The sequence below is a fragment of the Podarcis gaigeae genome (genome assembly GCF_964106915.1).
Source record: "Podarcis gaigeae genome assembly, chromosome: 6".
NCBI classification, from domain to species: Eukaryota; Metazoa; Chordata; class Lepidosauria; order Squamata; family Lacertidae; genus Podarcis; species Podarcis gaigeae.
In genome coordinates, this window is record NC_139682.1 from 24,268,455 (window position 1) to 24,289,198 (window position 20,744).

General features: G+C 47.1%; 1 protein-coding gene across 4 annotated transcripts; it reads left to right on the plus strand.

Annotated features, from left to right (window-relative positions):
* Positions 1-375: 375 nt before the first annotated feature.
* On the plus strand, positions 376-19,612 carry MAFB (MAF bZIP transcription factor B). 4 transcript variants are annotated; one of them, XM_083746321.1, is made up of 3 exons: positions 376-2,136; positions 16,218-16,279; positions 18,347-19,612. In XM_083746321.1, the coding sequence occupies exons 1-2, from the start codon at positions 1,166-1,168 to the stop codon at positions 16,228-16,230; spliced, it is 984 nt and encodes a 327-aa protein (XP_083602447.1). In that variant the 5' UTR covers positions 376-1,165; the 3' UTR covers positions 16,231-16,279; positions 18,347-19,612. The 4 variants fall into 4 exon arrangements, with proteins under 4 accessions (XP_083602447.1, XP_083602445.1, XP_083602446.1 ...); XM_083746319.1 differs by lacking the exon at positions 16,218-16,279; XM_083746320.1 differs by lacking the exons at positions 16,218-16,279; positions 18,347-19,612 and adding an exon at positions 2,359-4,645.
* The last annotated feature ends 1,132 nt before the right edge of the window (positions 19,613-20,744 follow it).

Here is a 20,744-nt window from a genome sequence, read left to right on the forward strand (position 1 = left end):
CCCTTTCCTATAATGGGGACGGTGTGTGTGTGACGGGCTGGTGGGGGATTTAATTAAGGATAATTAATAAAGGTGTGGGCGGGGGAGGGTGACTCGCAAAGCCATAGACAGGCGCGGGAAGAAGAACCTGGCGGCGAGATGAAAACATGAAACACCGCCCCCCCCCCCAACAAGCCCGCCGGGAGCTGGGCTGCGCGAGCTGCTTCTCCAGCTGCGAGTCAGCTGACTGGCTGCGAGCTGTCAGCCGGGCTTGGGAGCGCGGGCCCCGCCCCCCCGGCTACCCCAGGAACTCCGCGCCCGGGCCGCGGTTGGTCGGCGCGCCCCCGCCGGCCCCGCCCCTCGCGCATATAAGTAGAGAAAGCGAAGGCGCGCCGAATCACAGCTGTTCAATCGGCGCTGGAGGCAGCGGCCGCGAGCCGAGCGCAGCTTGCCGAGGAGTGGGCTGCGCGCGTGTGAGAGAGAGAAGGTGCTGTTCTTTTTTTTTCCCTTTCCCCTCCTCTTCCTCCTCCTCCTCCTGCTGCTGCGCTCTCTCCTTCCCGGCCTCCCTCCCATTTCCCAGAGCGATCTCAACTCTGCACACAAAAAGCAGCAACTGCAACCAGCCGCCCTTCTCTGCTGAGCAGCAAAGCGAGCGAAAAGTTGCTCCAGGTCGCGAAGGGAAGCCGGACTTACAAACCAGAGACTGAATCTGAATCCTTGCAGATCGCTCGTTCCCCCGTCTCTCCCTGCGAGGGGAAGCAGCGCGCGCACGTACGAACAGCTTCGAAGGATTTTCCTCCCCCCTGCATTCTTCCTTTTCAAAAAAAAATCTGCTCTTTTTTTGCCAGCGGGTTTCTGGCAAGCAGGAGAAACTGACAGCTCTCTCTCTCCTTGCATTGTATCGCCGGCACCGTTAGGGCGAAGGAGAACGAAGAGTCGCGGCCCCTCGAGGGAGAGAGAGAGTGAGTGTCTCTCTCTCTGGCTCTGGCTGTCTCCGGGACTTGGCTTGGCTGCGGCGAAGCGGCGGAGAAAGTTTCTTCCGGGCTGGCTGGCAGCGCGGAGGGTTGGAGTGTGGAGTGAGCCGACGAGGCGGTGAGATCCGTCCTCCTCCTCGTCGTCGCCGTCGTGGTCCCCTCTCCTCTCTCCGGCGGGAGAGGAGGCTCTTCCCCCCGCGGAGCCCAGCGCGATGGCTGGCGAGCTGAGCATCGGCCCCGAGCTGCCCACCAGCCCCCTGGCCATGGAGTACGTCAATGACTTCGACCTGATGAAATTCGACGTGAAGAAGGAGCCCCTGGGCCGAGCCGACCGTTCGGGCCGCCACTGCACGCGCCTGCAGCCCGCCGGCTCGGTGTCGTCCACCCCGATCAGCACCCCCTGCAGCTCGGTGCCGTCGTCGCCCAGCTTCAGCCCCACCGAACAGAAGACGCACCTGGAGGACCTCTACTGGATGGCCAACAGCTACCAGCAGATGAACCCCGAGACGCTCAACCTCACTCCGGAGGACGCGGTGGAAGCCCTCATCGGGTCCCACCAGGTGCCCCAGCAGCTCCAGGGCTTCGAGAGCTTCCGGGCCGCTGCCGCTCACCACCACCACCATCACCACCAGCATCACCATCACCAGTACACCGGGGTCCCCCACGAAGACCTGTCGGGCAACGGGCACCCTCACCATCACCACCATCACCACCCTCACCATCACCAGGCGTCGCCCACCCCTTCCAACGCCTCCAGCTCCTCCCAGCAGCTCCAGAACACTCACCAGCCTCACCCATCGTCCTCGTCTTCGTCCTCCTCGTCCTCCAGCAGCGTGGAAGATCGGTTCTCCGACGACCAGCTGGTGTCCATGTCCGTGCGGGAGCTCAACCGGCACCTGAGGGGCTTCACCAAGGACGAGGTGATCCGCCTCAAGCAGAAGAGGAGGACCTTGAAGAACAGAGGCTATGCCCAGTCTTGCAGGTACAAGCGGGTCCAGCAGAAGCATCACCTGGAGAACGAGAAGACCCAGCTCATCCAACAGGTGGAACAGCTCAAGCAAGAGGTCAACCGGCTGGCCAGAGAAAGAGACGCCTACAAGCTCAAGTGCGAGAAACTGGCCAGCAATGGCTTCCGAGAGGCCGGATCCACCAGTGACAACCCGTCTTCTCCCGAGTTCTTCATGTGAGTCCTTAAAAAAACAAAAAACCCCACCAGCCAACCGAGATATGTTTCTCCCCCTACCCACCCCCCACCTGCTCCCCAGTTGTCGTCCCCCCTCTCCCATCCTCTGACATCTCCATCCATCCTACCCTCTTGAGCTGAGAGTCAGAAGAGCAACCGAGGGGCCTGGGAAGGGGGTGACGCGTTGGCCTGTGTAATCCGTGACTCTGCTAATCTTTGCAGATCCTTGTCTTCCTCTAGATGAGCTGCGAAGATCCAAGCGGGAGGGGAAGGGTCGCAACTTTTTCATCTTAATTGGCCAGAGAGAGACAGAGATGTGTAGAAGAAAGAGAGAGAAAGAGAGAGAGATGGGGCGGAGGGGGTGGGATGGGGAGAGAAAAGTAGGTGGGGAGGAGGAGAAAAGGACTGTTTTAAACAAACACACACACACAAAAATGTTTTATACGAATCGGTTGCTTGCTTGTAGAACTTTAACCTGGACTTTGCAAAGCAAAACGATGGGCACTGGACAAGCCATCTAGAATTACCTGCTTTGGAGTGGTTGTTGTTTTATAAACGGAAGGAAGAAAACAAGAGAGAAGGGAGGAAAATACCCAATTTACCTGGAAAAAGAGGAGAGGACAATATATGCAGACTCCTCATATATTGCCTGCCTATGAGAAAGTGACAGAATTCAGATGGGACGTTGCCATGCGAGAGAGAAGGGAGGGAGAGGAAAGAAAATGAAAACTCCTCGGTTTTATTGCCTGCTTGATCATATAGGGGATAAAAATACGGGAAAAATCTGCATTAAAAATATTAATCCTGCATGCTGGACATGTATGGTAACTTCTATTTTGTACCATTTTTCTTGTTTAAACTTTTCGCATGTTGTTGATCATCGATCATATCTTCTTTTTCTGTTCCTGTTCGTTCCCCCCCCCCTTTTCTTTTCAATGAGTGAGGAAATGTCACGAGTATATATATAAAGCCCTCTTTTTTAACTGCTCATGCAACTGTTTCTCTATATTTCTTTTAAAAATAAATAAATCTGGGCTCATTCCACCAGGAACTTCTCCTGGGCATGTCCCTTTGGAATGAACAGGGCTGCTCTTGGTGGATTGGGCCCCCTGTTAGCTTGTAAATATATATCAGCCATATCAACCGGCGCAGGGGGCAAATCACAATAACATTTCAGCAGGCTGGCTTTTGATGGTTTTGGTCGTTCTTTAGGGAAATAATAAATTTACACACACACACACACACGAGAGAAAAGAGAAATTCTGGGCATTTTGCATTCAGAAAGCAACTTTGTATATTTGGTGCACTTTGAAAAGCTGTAACTTTAAAAAAAATGTTTTTAGTTTTCATTTTGGTTTTTGTTGGGGCAGAGAAAATGACAAACCTAACCTCCACCCCAATGATCTTAAATATACTCTAGAAGTTAACTCTTCCGAAATCAGCGGAGTTGACCTCCCGATCTGTGCGGTTAGAAAGGGCCAAGTTCCCCCTGAATTAAATTGGACTTTTACTTCCAAGTATGTGTCGTGGTGTGTCCTTCAGAGAGCGAAAAGGAAAACAAGTAGCCCAGGCAGAATATTATTAATTTTTGACAACGCTTGGATCCCGTCCTGGGTCTTCACCGCAGTCCCCAGTAATCTTCCGTTTGGGCTACCTGAATTTATCAGACACTCAGGAAAAGTAAGAGATTTTACAACTTGGCGATTACTTCTCCCCGCCCTCGCAAGCCCCTAGCAACAATTGGCCGCTTCACTTCTTAACGCTGAGAGATGCGAGTCAGTTTCAGTGGCTGCGTCCCGCGCAACTCACGTGCTCGCGCTCTGATTGGAGTTAAGTTAATCAGTGTAAGAGTAGGAATACATTCTGAATGCATTAAAAAAACCCACACCTCTTATTTTTTTTTTTTAATATTGTTTTGGAGGCAGACACTTCGCTTTTTCAAGTATATTCTTTTTTGCAATGTTTAACCTGCTTCTTCATGCAGCCAGTGAGAGTTTAGCCAAATTTCTTCGCAAATGCTAATACTGTAGTTAATAATCTGGAGTCTTATGGGTGTGTTTATTACTTTTTTCTTCTTCTGGTGTTTTTTTTTTCCTCCTGCAGGTCAGTAAAAGGATTTTATGTTGCACTGACAAAAATACCAAAATGAAAACCTTTATTTTTTAGTTTTCTTTTAGGGTTTGCTGGCACTGCTGGCCGGATGCATTTTAAGTTTGTATTAGTTTATAAATTAACAGTAATACCAAGAATCGTGAAAAATGAAGAGCATGGTGCTTGCCGTTTTAAATATTGTGGATATTAATAGTCATGCATCAGAAAAAAAAAATACCCCTCTGAGCTTTTTGGGTTTTTACGGATTCAACTGTGTTGAAGTCGCAACATTGCAGCAGCAGAGAGAGAAAAAATATTGTTTTTATTTCATGTAAACGTTCTGAAGGGATCAATTTAAAATCCTGCTTATGATATGAAAAATATTAAAAAAACACCTCTTGGTCTTATTGTAGTTTTATTCAGACTGGTTTCTGGTTTTTGTTTGTTTATTAAATTGTTTCATATTTTTGCTTACTAATATCATTGAAATGGCATTTTCTTTGGAGGGGGTACTTCTTTCACTACTTGGGGGTTGAATTCTCTCACTACTTGGGGGAAGAAGACATTTGTGACTGTTATTATTATTTGGGTCCAGATTCACCAAATCAGGGGACTGCTAGAACTCTGTACTTCCAGCCCGATCCATTATCAAAATTCTTCTTTAAAAAAACCTAACAACAATAACATCCTGCAGTCTGAGAAAAGGTGTATTTTCTCGGAAGTAAGTTTTAACGTGTTAAAAGGGGATCTCTTCCACATAAATGCCCTAAGATGGTAGCCTTAGTCCCAGACACTTAATTTCAGAGGCAGCATATATATATCACTGTGCTTTAACCTGTATATGATAGATCAAGTTGAGGTCAAATGATGATTTCAGCAATATCGTTGCACCAAGTTGTGCTTTGGTCTTCATAATATTCGAGTTTGTCTGGAACTGAAATTCTCATTTCTTATTCTAAAAGCATTTAACTTGGAAGCGAGCATATTTGATTTTAATGAGAGCTTCCATGGAAAAAGTGTTCCGGCTCAGGATAGAACATGGAAGTTTTCTGGCTTGCTTTAGTCCAACCTTTCAGCGTCCTTAAATGAAGGGACCACAGCATTAAGGGGGGGGGGGAAAGATGCCAAGACCACGTCCTTCTGTAAAATGGACAGGCCTCGATGGAACTTTGGCCTGAGCTCAGCCGCACATCACCCTGGTCTCGAAACACCCAGGGATCGGGAACTTTTCACTCTCTGCAAAAATCTGTTTGCCTGTGCTGTTTCCAAAGAGCCCCAAACTCTCCATGTGGCTGAAAATAGTTGCTTTTTTCAATTGGACTGAAATCCTTCGGCCTGTCTTACTGCCCCTACACACACACACACACACACACACACACACACACTTACCCCGTCCAATGACACAAAACGTCGAAAGGGTTAAACGCCAACACACACACACACACACACACACACACACACACACACACACACAGAGCTTCCACACATCTCCAGTTTCACACCTAAGAGAGGCTGAACCTAGTCTGAACTGAAATGCTCGGGCCTGACAGCAAGGCAGCTCCGAGGGGTGGCGAAGGAAAGGCTTGCAAGCTTCATCACATCAGGCTTGCGGGGGGGGGGGTGTCTCTCAGGTGTGGGAAAGGGACCTGCGGCGATCGTGCTGAAACACAGGCCCAAAAGCTTAACAAAACGTATGGATGGGCCTTGTGTATCTGTGTGTATATACAGAGCGCCATTCCGCTTCCCCGGGGAGGAATGGGGGGCGGGGAGAGAACCTCTTTGTTGTTATTATTATTGATTATTATTTATTCAACAACCCGCACGCCCCCTCCCTCCCAGGCAAAACCATTCGTGAAACAGAAAGCGCCTAGCGGAGCAAAGCTGACCCAGAAAGCCCCGGGGGGCTACCCCTTGGAAGCACCCCGCCCCCCCCCCCCTGATTTGAACCGTCCTTCTCTGCGTTCTCATTGCCCCACAAGCCAAAGTCAGAGTTGTGCCATTCCTGATCTAGCCAGCTTCACCTGCCTCCCACAGACCCGTCCCTCGGTTCCCAAGAGGTGATCTTCGCCTCCGCCACTTGCCACAGCAGCTGATTCATGCTTTCACTCCTCCTCTGTTAATTCACTAAGTTTAGGCTGATGGTGGAGGTGACTAGAAGAAAAGCCAGTGGCAGCGGTCGATGTCCCCTCCTTCCTGATACAAACAGCTGAGTCGCTCCACGCTCAGAATCAGCGCAAGAGTGAAAACTTTTTTTAAAAAACAAAAACCCAGCCATACAGAATTTAATTTGAACCGATTTAGGTACGCTCGAGGTGAGCCGAAGCTTCCACCTTACTTCCATGGAAAGTGTAGGAAGAAAGGGAGGTACATTTACGCGGAGGTAAGCTCTGTGGGTTTCTGGGGGACACGATAAAAAAAGAAAAACCTGTCTGTAACTCAGAAGCGAAGCCTCGCTGAGCTGGGCCTGGTTTCCTGGTACGCGCCGTCGGGCTTGCAAGCCTCAGCAGGCTGACTAGGGAGTCAGTTTCCTTGACCAGCGTGAGACAGAGAACCAGGAAACTTGAAATACACTTCCAAGAGAACGTATGTAGGATCCGGTTGGCAAAAGCTTTCGGGTCTATGCCTTCTGCTCTCAAATGACGGGCAAGTTGCGCAGGTAGGGAACTCTCTCTCTGTGTGTGCTTTGGTTTTTAAACAACTTTCCACTCCTTTTCAGAACTCAAAGTGGGAATGACCTATTTCTGTTATTCCTCCCGAAACTGTCGTCTTGGAAGGAAGGCCGAGAAGGGGGGGAAGGATCATTATAATAAGGCGTGCGTGAGAGAAGGGGGTCGGGGATCAGTTAAACCTGTGTGGAGGAGACTCCCACACCGACCGCACTTGCAAGCGGAAGACAAATGCGAAGCTTTGCCTGTGGGTCGATCATCCCCACCAGGCAGCGAGGGTTGTCAGTATTCGTAAGAAAAATTCCAACCCCGCACTGGCTGCTAGAGAAGGCGGAGAAGAGCCGCTGCCAGCCCGAAGGAGCAGCATGGAGGAGGGGGCTAGCGAGGGCTTCATTTTTCTCCCCCTCCCCACTTGCCAAGGGAGGCACGCTCGGCCTGTCGGAAGGCCTGAGCGGAATATTGTTCGTGGGAACTGCCATCGCATATTAATGTTCTCTCATGCATGCACGGAATAAATCACTGCAGCTAATTGAGCAACAATTCCCCCCCCCTCCAGGAAAACAGGCCTCAGAGAAGTACAAGGAGGTTCCTTTTGAGGCGCCCGGATTCCCATCAAATAACTGTGTCAGTGGGAAGGTTCAAGGGCAGAGGTCCGCTGCTGTAGGAAGTGTCCTGGCAGCAGCACTCGGCGCTCTTAATAAATGTTAATTTAGCGGACTTTTAAAATTTGATAAAAATCAAAGTATCAACCTCCTCTAGTTAGGCTTGTGGGATTAAAAAATGAGTGGTGCCGAGGGGGTAGGACTTTCGAGCAGAAGTCAAGGGTCCCGCTCGGGAGAACGAGCAGGAGGATCTCCTAACGTAGCGCGAAGTCATAGACATTATTATACCATCTAAGAAGGAAGGCTGGTGCAAGGACGTTAAAGTCAGAGTGTTTGAATTGCCTAACCGTAGGAGGGCTAGGAACATGGGCAGCCGCATTATATGCCAAGGCAGATCTCTGGTCCATCTACATCAGGTTTATCCTGGGATTACCTGGGATCTCTGGCATGCAAAGTGCGTGGCACTAAGGCACAGTCCTGCTAAGATCGCTTTGTTTTTGGTGGTGTTCCCCCCCTTTCTTTCTTTCTTTCTTTCTTTTTTTGAGGGGCACTCAGTTTTGGGCCTATGGCAGTGGGCGCAAGTTGTCTACTTGCTGACAAACGGAACCGGGAGAAAGCAGGCACATCTTGCAGAGATGCAGTTACAGTATAACTCCGACCTCTGCAAATGGGACAGAGGGCGAGTTTCTCAGGCTACAAACCTTGAGGTTCCAATGCTATCAGGCTATCATTGATGTACGCAAAACAGCGACTCTCTCTCTCGCTCTCTCTCTCATCCCCCCCCCCTTTATGTAGAGGAGGCTAAACGTGCACGCACGCGCACACATACCCCGACTGCAACCCTATGCACCATTGCTCGGAAATCAGGCTTACTTCGGAGTAAGCATGCATAGAATTGAAGCGAGGCGCACATTCTCTAGGGGCCTGTTTCAAAACAGACGCCCCAACAAGGCTGTTTTGAGATCAAAGGGGAAGTGAAACTTCATGCTGAAAAGGACGGAGGAGGATTCCCCCCCCCCCAGCTGCTCTACAAATTTCACAAGCTTTGTTGCTATAAAATCACATACAAACACACCATGAACATTTGTGGAAATTGGGGAAGTGACCCTTAAAAAGGAATTTAAACATTCACGTTTTATGGAGACGACCTGGTAGCTTTAGCAGGAAAGAAGGAAAGCCAACGCAGCGAATGTGAAATGCTTGTGTCTGTTTGTGGATAGAAAGTGCACCAGAAGTAATTGCAGAGAGATGGGGTGGTGATGGGGAAGAGAGCGCACTAGTAGAATGGATGTCTGATCACAGGGACCGGATGAAATAGATAAGATGCAGCCCCCAACCTGAGCATGTTTAACTCAGAAGTAAGCCCTACCTTATCTAATGGAGCTGACGCGCTATTAAGCAAGGCCACTGAATTCAGCCGGGCTTGCTTCTCTGAGTAGGCATGGTGAGGTTTGCGCGGAATGTATGTATGCCAAATGGCAGCCTAAGGTTTCTAGAGGCGCAGCTATGGCATGGGAAGAGACATACAGACTCAAATAGACAGACTGTAGCTGACACAAGATAGGCAGACGCCGCTGTGTACAGACAGACATGCTCACAACTCGGAATACAGACACGATTAGGGTGGGAAAGATATAGTTGAATAAAACTAGGGTGGTTTGAATTGGCGGGGAGGTGTTATCCAATCTGAGGTTTCTCTCTTCCCCCCACCGCACCCGATTTTCCTTGTGTGTGATTTTCCTCTGCACAGAAGAGAAGCAGATGAATCCACTAGCAGAGCAAAACTGCAGGCCGCCTCTTCTCGTCCCCTATAGAAAAAAATAAATCACAAATTTCCTGCATCGGGAGAAGTTCGGCCTTTTCTCTCGTTGCCTGGCCTGGAGTCTCTAGCTGGGTTGTCCACCGTCTTTTCACTCAGCCATTTCGCCTTCTCCACAATTTATTCTCTCTCTCCCTTTCTCTTTCTCTTTCTCAGACTGGCCTAAGGGCATTCCGGTATACAGTATTTTCTTTCAGTATGTCTCGATAGGTTCTCAGTTCAGAAGAACAGTTGACACAAGCATCAGCTGGAAAGAGGAAAGCGCAAATTCTCTCTCTCTCTCTCTCTCTCTCTCTCTCTCTCTCTCTCTCTCTCTGTGTGTGTGTGTGTGTGTGTGTGAGAGAGAGAGAGAGAGAGAGAGAGAGAGAGAGAGAGAGAATGTATGCACACCCACCTGCACAAGGGCTGCCCTTGGGCCCAGTGCTTGCTTTTATATTATTAAAAACCAAACAACTACGATACGTTCCGGATTAAGCTCAAGCTTTCAACATCCACTGCTGAAACTCCACGCATGTGATGGAAGCTAGAGACGGTAACTGAGGACTGAGGGGAAGGCGCTTTTTGCACAAGCTCGGGAACGCAGGGCAGGAATACGCAATCTGAACATAAGCCTCGGGGACGATTCCCATTAGCTTGTTAGCCTCTCACACAAAACCCCCGCCAATATTGCCAAGCAGCTTGCTTCCACCTTAGACGGGCTGCTGATCTCGATGAACTCTCGGTCCGAGGCATCAGATCTCTCCTTGCGGACTTCTTAGCCCCCTGTTCCCTGCGCAGCTTGACCCACGCGCGCGTTCATTTCCTCTTGGCTATTGATTGACAACAAAAATAGGAAGTGTTGTGCAGAGAGGAAGAAAGTGGCCAGGGAAAGTAAGATGCAAGGGGCGCCATGCGGTAGGGGTGGGAGGGAAGAGAAGGGCCCAGTCACAACCTCCTTTGTTTCAGATCACGCCTAGTGGTGATATCTCAAGAGCACTTGCTCCCCGGTTATTCTTATGCGGCACACTAAAGTAACCTTCCCCAAGGGAAGATCAAGGAACTTTGCTATGAATTTTGTTTCTCTCTTCCGCCCCTTGCAACCTGAAAGGGACCTCTGAGAGGAGATCTACGAGTCCCGCCAGAATCTTTATTTTGAAGAACTGATGTAGGAACACAGGATGCCAGACCACTGGTCTCTACCCTGACTGGCAGCAGCTCTCCAGGGTTTCAGACAGGGGCCTCCTCAGAGTCTTATCTGGAGATGCCGGGGATTGAACCTGGTATCTTCTGCATGCAAAGCAGATGCTCTACCAATGAGCCACGGCCGTTCCCTGTAGCTCTTCCCCTAGATCCAGGAAGGCAACGCCACCAGTTCACAGAACGCGGAATAGAATGTCCCAAACATTCTGTAGGTGACGCATTGTATAATGGTCTGGAATTATGATTTAGGACCCATAAATTAAAGGGGGATAAGGCCTCATCCAAGCCCTTGCTCCTATATGCAGTGTCAGACCTGCTCCAACTCTGCAATTGAACAATAACACATACCAAGAGCGAGAGCGAGCCTTGGCCCATGTGCAGAGTTCCGCCACTAACCGTAGCCAAGCCTTTCTGATTAATAGTGAGGATCACGTTTCGGCGAGCAGCATATGTAACTTCCAGGCAGACTTCAATCTACGAAAGACACACACACACACACTCACACACACACACACAGACACACACACACACACACACACACACACACACACACCCTCTCGGTGTAGAGATTAAATGCTGCCGCCCTGATATGGCTAACAGGCAAGCCATATTTTGCTGTTTTTTTATAGAAGCCTTCTTTGCGCAGAGAAAAGAGCAATCATGGTTATTACTGTTCTCCTTTTCTATATCAGAAACTGGGGCCAAAGAAAGCAAATTTTCCTCTGGTCCGAGGTGTGAGGAGCAATGAGTGGTGCAAAGGCTTGTGTTGTATTAGCCTATTGCATCCACAAAGGCATTGACTATGCAGTGGAAGACAAGCCTAGTAAACGTGTTTGTTTACTAGGAAGTACGGTATGTCCTGCTGTTTTCAATGGAGCCAGCTCCCAAGCCAGGGTGCACAGGATGGCGGTCTTACCGCCCCAATCCTTTTACTCAGAAGTAAGTCCTACTCATTTTAAGTGTTTATCCTTATTTCCCAGGTCTGCTAGCCTCTGCGCGCTTTTCTTAGGAGGACATCAGCTGTTACTATCTCTGAGTAAGAGCACATATGACCGGGCTACGTAACTGGGAATCAGGATCAGCGCCCCTCGTCTTTCACGTCGCCTTTGGAGACGAAATATAGCCAAACTATTCCACATTAGGAACTAAGCACTGTAGATCTCAGTGGAGTGTTACTCTTGAGTAAGCATGCATGTGGCTCAGGCTGCACACAGGAAGCATTACAGGACCCGATCCCGGAGTCAGTGCAACCTTCCCCCGTCCCGAGGTGGGGTTGGGGTATATAGTTCCTGGCAGAAATACAGCCAAGCTCATACTGATGCCCCACCTCTTTCTTAAGGCGCTTGATTTCACTACCGTTTTGCAACGAACACGTGTCTTCCACTGACTCGAGTTCGAATCCCACCAACAGTTGTCACTTAGTTCCATTCATTTGCATCATGGTCCGAGATTCCTCCCCTCACCCTAGCAAAGCTTGTTTGTCCCTAATCCAATTTGCCTGTGACCTTTTCTTTTTCTTTTAAGATATTGTCATTGCAGTGAGAACTGCATGCATAAAAAAAAAGTACAGGAGGTTTGAAGGCCGTTCAGGATTTGCAGCCTCTTCCAAATGTGGCGTCTAATTCTGCTCCTCCTGCATTCTCGAGGTGTGGTTGTAGCCGCCGCTGCCGAGACCCCTTCAGTGCAAATCAGATTATTTTGTTTGATCTTCCAGTTTTGCTGGAGCTATTGCTAACCGCTGTAGAGAGATTTGCATTGCTCCGGGTTTGCTCTCCCTGCAGGGCAGAGAAGGGAACGACTAACAAGGTTTTGCCCCAGAATTAAACAAGACGAGCAGGAAACGCAACGGGGGATCGCGATGGAAGGGAGGGTGTAGCAGATGATGCTTGCGCCTGGGACTATAGAGGATCCCACTGGAACCATTTAAGACAGGCCTGGCTCAAAGTCAGATCACTTTTGGAATTGGGGCTTAGTAAATATATATACACAGAGAGAGACTTGTGAATGAACTCCACTGGATTGAGTGTGATTTAAGTCTAAGCAAGCCAGAATTGGATCGGGCGCAAGTTTATGCGCTCCTCCTTGGAAGTAACCTCTATTGAACCCAGTGGGGCTGCCTTCTACATATGCACAAAAACCTGCTTTATGGCTGCAATCGTTTTGTACACTTACAGTCTGCATAATATTTATTTTATACGCAAAGAAATCTCACATAGAATGATTGGAAGGGACCATAAGGGTCATCTAATTTAACTCCCTGCAATGCTGGAATTTTTTTCTCCCAACGTGGAGCTCGAACCCACGACCCTGAAATTAAGAGTCTCATGCTTTTACCGACTGAACTATCTTATTGCAGTTAATGGGACTTAGTCCCTGAGAAGTGTGTGCAAGATCGCAGCCTTACTTGGCAGTAACCGCATTAAATTCAGTGGGACTTCCGAGCAAACGGGCTTTAGATGTGCACGAATGGGTTTGCGTGTGTGCAAATAAACCTAGTCCAACATGACTGATACTCAGAGTGGATCCACTGAAATCAAAGGACTTGACGTTAGTCATAGCCAGAGCAGACCTATTGCAACCATTGATTTCAAAGGGTCTACTCTGAGCAAGACTCAGTCGGATCTTACCCCCGATTTTCGGTGCGTGTGTGTGTGTTCACCATAAAAACTCCTCAGGAAAACCTCCCCCCCCCCAGAGATGCCCGTCTGATCAACTTTTGCAATCCAGTAGATCGGCCACGACTGGACCTAATGGTCAGGGGTCCCTTTAAAGGTAAAGGTACCCCTGCCCGTACGGGCCAGTCTTGACAGACTCTGGGGTTGTGCGCCCATCTCACTTAAGAGGCCAGGGGCCAGCGCTGTCCGGAGACACTTCCGGGTCACGTGGCCAGCGTGACATCGCTGCTCTGGCGAGCCAGAGCCGCACACGGAAACGCCGTTTACCTTCCCGCTGCTAAGCGGTCCCTATTTATCTACTTGCACCCGGAGGTGCTTTCGAACTGCTAGGTTGGCAGGCGCTGGGACTGAGCAGCGGGAGCGCACCCCGCCGCAGGGATTGAACCGCCGACCTTTCGATTGGCAAGTCCTAGGCGCTGAGGCTTTAACCCACAGCGCCACCTGCGTCAGGGGTCCCTTTACCTTTACCTTAGATCATGCACAGTACTGGTTAGCCTTGAAGGAGCCAGGTTGGCAACATTATTAGGATGAGCTGGGGATTGCGAGATAACCGCTCCTAGCTGTGTTTTAGGTTTTAATGTGATTTTTTAAAAAACATTTTTTAAAAAAATATTTTAACTTGGCGAAACGCCCGCATGTCGCTCGAGCAAGCTGGTTCCGCGGGTTGATTGACAGCGCAAGGTCACCGAGCTCTTCTGGGCGATGGGTGTCAAGTTTCAAGAGCAGACAGATAAAGCTGCCGGAAAGCTCTTTTCTGCCCCCCCCCGCCCTTTCCCTGCTTCTTCTCGCCTTGTTCTTTTTGGCATGGCGGAAGAACCCTCTTCAGACCCAGAAAGCAAGGACAACGGGCACTCTGCCCTACCTGCGCAGTTTATGCGTAGACATTGCTTTTTTCCTGCTTAGCTGCGACGCTGCGAAAAGAAGGCTTTGGTCGGGTTGACCAAATCCCAGCCGAGCTGTAAAGCTCAGGAATTTTGTCTCCCACCTTTTAGAACCAGGGGCTTGCAAAGTTTCTGCTGCTTTCAAACAACAGTGGTAAATGTTTCAAACACAGCAGGTAAGGTTTAAAAAGTTCAGGTCCATTTTGTATATTTAAGGGGCGGATTTACACCCTCCCTTAAATATATTAAGGGTTCAATCCTATGTAGATGTCTGCTCAAAACCATGTCTGACTACATTCAGTAAGGGAGCACATTCGGATAAGAGGGTTTATAATTGCAGCCCATCTCCAATAAATGAAAGAAGAAACTTAACCTTTAGTATTATTTTTACTACATTTGCTCCTCTCTCCCCCCTTTATGGTTGAGGGTAGGCTTAGGCTGTGTGTGTGTAAGTGTCACTGAACTCAGTGCAACTTACTACTAAGTAGGTAAGCAAGCAGTGGGATGCAGCAGAAACGCCCCTCCCCCTTCCGGAGGGGACAGAAAGGGCAAGACATATGGGCAAATAGTGTGTGGGGGGGGAAATATTAATGACAGGAGTTCATTATAACAGGGGAGGGTAAATTGGGGGAGAGCTTCTTGTTGGAGGTGTGTGGCCTCCCTGCATGGTCCATGCATGCATAAGTTTGCACTGCACAATTTTTGCTTTCCCTTTGACTATATGCCTCCATGAATTAGTCTCTCTCCCTCCCCCCCCCACTCCATTCCAATATGTTCTGTAAGGTGGACTTCTAGAATGCAACACTGGCTGGCTGTTTTATATAATGCAGAGGGAAGGCTTCTGTGCTTGCTTTTCTCGCCGTTTAGAACAGCACCTTAAATAAATGATACGCTTCTTGGACCAAGGCAGGAGCAAACCTTCTGCACAGCTGTGCTCTTGGAATGGAGGAACCCTTTTCTATGCTGCATGCTTTCCTCTGCACAGTGGCAATTCAGAAGTGTTAAAGGAATAGCAGAAGGATATACAGCGGACCCATGCTTGACAATGATTTCCTGATGTTTCTGCTTCGCATGGCCATAATTAGAATAAGTGTATTGCAATTACAGAAGAGGAACTCATATGTAAGGCAAAAGGGACCGACACAGACTCCCCTCTCCTTTCTCTCCTCGCTTTGCTCAAGCAGTTAGGAGCAGCTTTTAGCGAGAAAGATCTGCCCTTTGAATGTATTTTATTCCCCCTTTTAAAGTTTCATTACTTCTCTCAAGCTCCCCCAACCTCCCAATGCGAAATGCGATGTTTCCACGCTCTGTACATGTGCTCCCTTAAAAGATTTGTTTAGCTAAGGAAACCGCTGCTAAGCGGCGAGAAAGGAATTAAATGTATAGAATGATAAGCTGCTGCTAAGACGTATAAGAACACTTAAATTAATAATAAGGACTTGTTCTGAGGCAAAATTCAATTTTGCTTCCTATTATGCAATCTTTGCATGTAAAGTTGCTTTAATGCAAAATAGCAGCTCATCAAAAATTCTGTTTTATTGGTATCAAAAATTTATGATATCCTGAGGCATGAGGGGCCAGGGCACAAGGCAGGCAAGCCATGTCCTTTTAGCAAGTTTAGTGCTTTCTGAAAAGCAATGTATTTCAAACTTGGGGGGAAATTATTCCTGAGATGAAGGTATGGTGGTGGGGAAGTTTCGGTTGTGGTAAGGCTGCTTGCACGAGAAAGCCACTGAATACTGACAGTCAGTAAGCCAAATATATTCTTTCGGCAGAGTTCAGAGATGTCACAGGCAGCTGCTATTATTGGTTGGAGAAGGAAGAAAGGGGTCTTCTGAAGTGTTACTTGGAAATCTTCAGTTTCCCAGCCTATATCAACAATTGTATATGCTCTCTGACCCATTTATCAGTAAATATGAATGTCTGCAGAAATGTATGAATGCAAGGGGCCAGACCTAGACTTGCTCATGCTTAGAATGGGCCCACTAAAATCAACGCGACTTCTTAGTCATAACTAATTTGTCCTATTCATTTAAATGGGTCTACCTGAAGCACAATTAAGTCTGGTTCCAACCCAAGCTGTCCAAAAATGTGTCTGATTTTTATTTATTTATCTTTATAAAAAAAGCTTCACGTGCTTTTCTGTGCTATCTTTATTTCTCTCTTAGTACCATGCTGTAAAGCACTGTGCAAGAAAACCTCACAACACACTCTCAACAGCCTCATGAGGGTAGGTAATCAATATAAGAATCTAATCATTTTGCTGGTAGATTTAAGCTGATAGTGGCTCCTTCTGGCTGCAGGGGGATCCATGGAAAAAGTGAGCCTGGAACCCTGGTTTTCCATGTAGTGGAGCAAAATGAGTTGGAGCAAGGCCTGCAATGTTCTCCAAAACAGTAGGCTAGTTTCTACACCCACCCAGACACCCCTCACTGTTCTCCAGACAAAAGGCATTATCAGAGTCCAAGGACACATTCCTGCCAGGCGACAACAGTCAAGGACTGTGGCCTGGTGCGAGATGTTGTGGCTAAGGATGGTTGTGCATGTGATGTGGGGAGAGTCCTGAAGGCCAGGATCCTCAACTCTGGTCTAATGTGAGATATGCTGATTCAGAAATCTGTCTAGAAGCCAAGCTTTCTGATCAATGCTCTCCCACCAGATGTCAAAGAGAACAACTACCAGACTTTTAGAAGACATTTGAAGGCAGCCCTGTTTAGGGAAGCTTTTAATGTATGATGGACTGCTATATTTTAATATTTTGTTGGAAGCCACCCAGAGTGATGGGCAGGGTATAAATACAAAATTATTATTATTATTATTATTATTATTATTATTATTATTATTATTATTACAGTGGTACCTCAGGTTAAGTACTTAATTCGTTCCGGAGGTCCGTACTTAACCTGAAACTGTTCTTAACCTGAAGCACCACTTTAGCTAATGGGGCCTCCTGCTGCTGCCGTGCCGCCGGAGCACGATTTCTGTTCTCATCCTGAAGCAAAGTTCTTAACCTGAAGCATTATTTCTGGGTTAGCGGAGTCTGTAACCTGAAGAGTATGTAACCCAAGGTACCACTGTATTATTATTATTATTATTATCTAAGAGGCACATGGAAGGGCTGGTTGTCAACACCCTGTGGTAAGGAAACACAGTTTCCCAGAGATAGTTCCATCTTTATTGCTTCTTCCAGTGAGCCATGAGGATTGGAAACAATATCTGATGCCCAGCTTAGAAAGGTGGCCTTCCATTCTGCACTGCACTCGATGTAATAGCAGAATTAGTGCCCACGTACTGGTGGAAATGGAGCTGAGTTTGGGCTGCTGAGAAACAAGAGGAAGGCATCCTGTTGTTTACAGATTTGTTTTTTTTAATCGAACCCTGCCACAAATAAAACAGAAAGAGACACCCCCCATGCATCCTAAGAGCCAAATGAGCATTGAGCATTCTCAGTGGACACAGGCACCAATGAATGCCAGCTAGATAAGAAAAAGTGAAGGCAGGGTGGGGTGGGGAAAATGAAAGGGCAGTTGGGCTGCTGGAACTCCCAACAGCTTGTGTCCCGGAGGGTAGCATGGCTGGCTGGCTGGCATGAACAGGAGTGCTCTATTTAGTGGAGGGTGTTACACGGCAACATTTTGTTCTACTTTTAGCACTGGGTGTAATGAAAGACTTATTTCTGTTGCTCTTTTTGTCTGACAGTTCTATGTAAAGACCCCTTTAACGGCAGACTTACAAACACCACACATTTGTACTGGGCACCTGCTGCCCAGTCAGCTGATCTGGATATCAGTGGTGCTGATCAGTGGTTTGGAGGGCCTGCATCCAGTTATGGGTCCAGGGACCCCTTAATTGACCCGGGTGCTTTGTTTGCTGGGAGTGTTCCTAGGCAGAACCTCATGCATACAGGTAGACAGGTTGCTTGGGGATTTTGTGGCACATCAACAGTTAAATTATATTCTGCCACATGCAGATAGAAGTAGAAATTTCAGAGTTCAGAAACTCCTAAGTGATTCACACATGGTCTGGGAAATCAGCTTTCTATGCATTGTTGCTATGACTATATTATAATATATACATAATAAAGGGTATAATAAATATATAAAAAATATTCTGGAGATACAAGTCTAAGCAAGGACACACTAAGCAGAATCAAGCCTTCACGATGTTTGTTTCTAACCTACTGACTGTCTTATTTCCTTCTTTATCATTCAGAGCTCAGTTTAAAAATTGCTTTATACATTGTCTTGTCCGCACAACAACCCTCATGAGAAAGGTTACTATTGTTCTTATTTTGCAGATGGGGAAACTTGCTGAAGGCCATCCAGTGAAACCATTGCTGCATTGGGGAGAGTGTTTTGGATGAACTTGGCCCATGGGATTGCACTAATGTCCTCTTTACAGCATGTGGCTATTAGGACTCTAGTAGTGCCCTGCACATCATGGTGACCAAGGACTAGGAGAAGAAGCTAAATGGATCGCAAACCTACTTGAAGAGCACGATGAAAAATGGCTGAATCATCAGCTGTGTCTTCCTCACTTTGGATCCTTCTGCCATTTTGGGGTTTCTCCATTCGCCCCCCTCAAAGTACAATGTTATTTTCAAGGGCAAGTTCATTTCAGACTCTGGATGGGGGTACCTTTTGTAAATTTCTCCCATGTTAAAAAATAATAATAATCAAATATTTGCCTCCCTTCTCCCCACCAAAAAAAGTGCATCAGGGACAAAGATTGTAGACCAGCCTGCTGCTGGCAGTGCTAGTTTTGTATGTCCAGAGGTTTCTTTCATATTTTTTAAAAAAGAATACAAGGGAACATTGTTTATAACTGTGGTTCCCCCATTTGTATTTGAAGTGGTATACTCCATTCTACCACCTCATTACACCACCATCTCATTCGGCTACATGGGCAGACCAGGCCTTAGGCAAGTTACTTTCTCTCAGACTCAGTGTCTCCCCTCAATTCTGTAATATGGGGATAATGCTTGGTTGTTAGGCAGGATTGCTGAGCTGATGAATGTGTAGTGCTTTGAACTCTCTAAGCACTATATAAATGCTATTATTAGCACAAAACACAAAGACACAATGTGTCATTCCGTCCACTCCAAAATATACCTGATTCACAATCTCTAATAAAGGTGAATCACAGGTAAGAATTGTGCGTCATTTATAAAATGAAAAGAGCCAGAGTTGAAGCCTGTCTTAAAGCCAGATTGTATGACGGGAATCAACTCTATTGTTAGAAAGCTTAATGATCGTAATGGTGAATGGAAGACACTTTGTACGTGTTTCAGTGTGCTCTTATCTTGATTATTTATGAATGTCTATGATGCAGGTATATGTCCTGACATTGAAAACAGGTTCTGAAACTAAGCCTGGTGAGTCTTAACTAAAATAAAACCCAGAATAAGAGTTAAATTTGCACTCAGAAGAAGGCTGTGTAGTAATGTCACCCAGTTCCATAATTTATGAAGCAATTTGGATCACACTTAAACATAGCAGACTTATCATCTTGTCTCTGGAATAGAATTTAAAGACATTGTTTATAATAAATCATTGTAACTCTACATCTTTTGTCTCTTCTTTAATCTGTATCCAGTTGTACTTTACTGTAAATACATCATAATTACCGGTGTCTGGTGTTTATGTATGCAACAGCTGATAGGTGACACTCTTTTGTTTAATCGTCTGCACAGTAAGCAAAGGGGTCTCTGCTGCAAATAAAAAATCAAATCAAATCAAAGATAAATGTGGTACTTGGAGGGTTAAACAAGGTCTCAGAATCTGAGTAAATATTTATATGAAGTGCTCAAAGAAGGGAAAGGAGGGGCAAAAAGCCCCTCTTAATATAACTAAATATAAATTACAGAGCTTTATATTAGCTGTCAAATTATTCTAGCTCTTGTATTCAAGTACTTATTCCACTGGTAATGCTACATGCGACATGCAGGTTTATGCCTTGTTGCAAGGCTTGGCAAGTAATTAAACTAAATTGTTTGGAGGTTTGCACAGATTTATCCAGTCCGTGGAAGAGACAAGCAACCTGTTAACTTGACGGTTACTACAAGGGCATCATTCTCCATCACCACTTAAAGGCAGGAATGAAAGCAAGCAAGAAAATGGTTCGTCTGTACTGAACTGCGCATATAACTTCAGATCCTTCATCAATGGCCTATTTGGGACAGAGACTGTTTCCTTTGGTTTGAGAAGAAGGAACAAGATATACTACTACTACTACTACTACTACTAAATTTTTATTTATACCCCGCCCTCCCCAGCCAAGGCCGGGCTCAGAGCGGCTTACAAGCAATAATAAAAACAAGATGAATGATTACAACTTAAAAACAAATAAAATACAACATTAAAATAATGGAACATTAAAATATTAAAATGTAGCCTCATCGCAGGAGGAGAAGGAAAAGAAAGGAAAAAAGAGAGAGGGAGGGAATCAAATTGGCTCCAAGCCAAAGGCCAGGCGGAACAACTCTGTCTTACAGGCCCTGCAGAAAGAAATCAGATCCTGCAGGGCCCTGGTCTCATGAGGCAGAGCGTTCCACCAGGCCGGAGCCAGAGTTGAAAAGGCCCTGGCTCTGGTTGAAGCCAATCTAACTTCCTTAGGGCCTGGGACCACTAGGGTGTTGTTATTTATGGACCTTGAGGCTCTCCGTGGGGCATACCAGGAGAGGCAGTCCCGTAGGT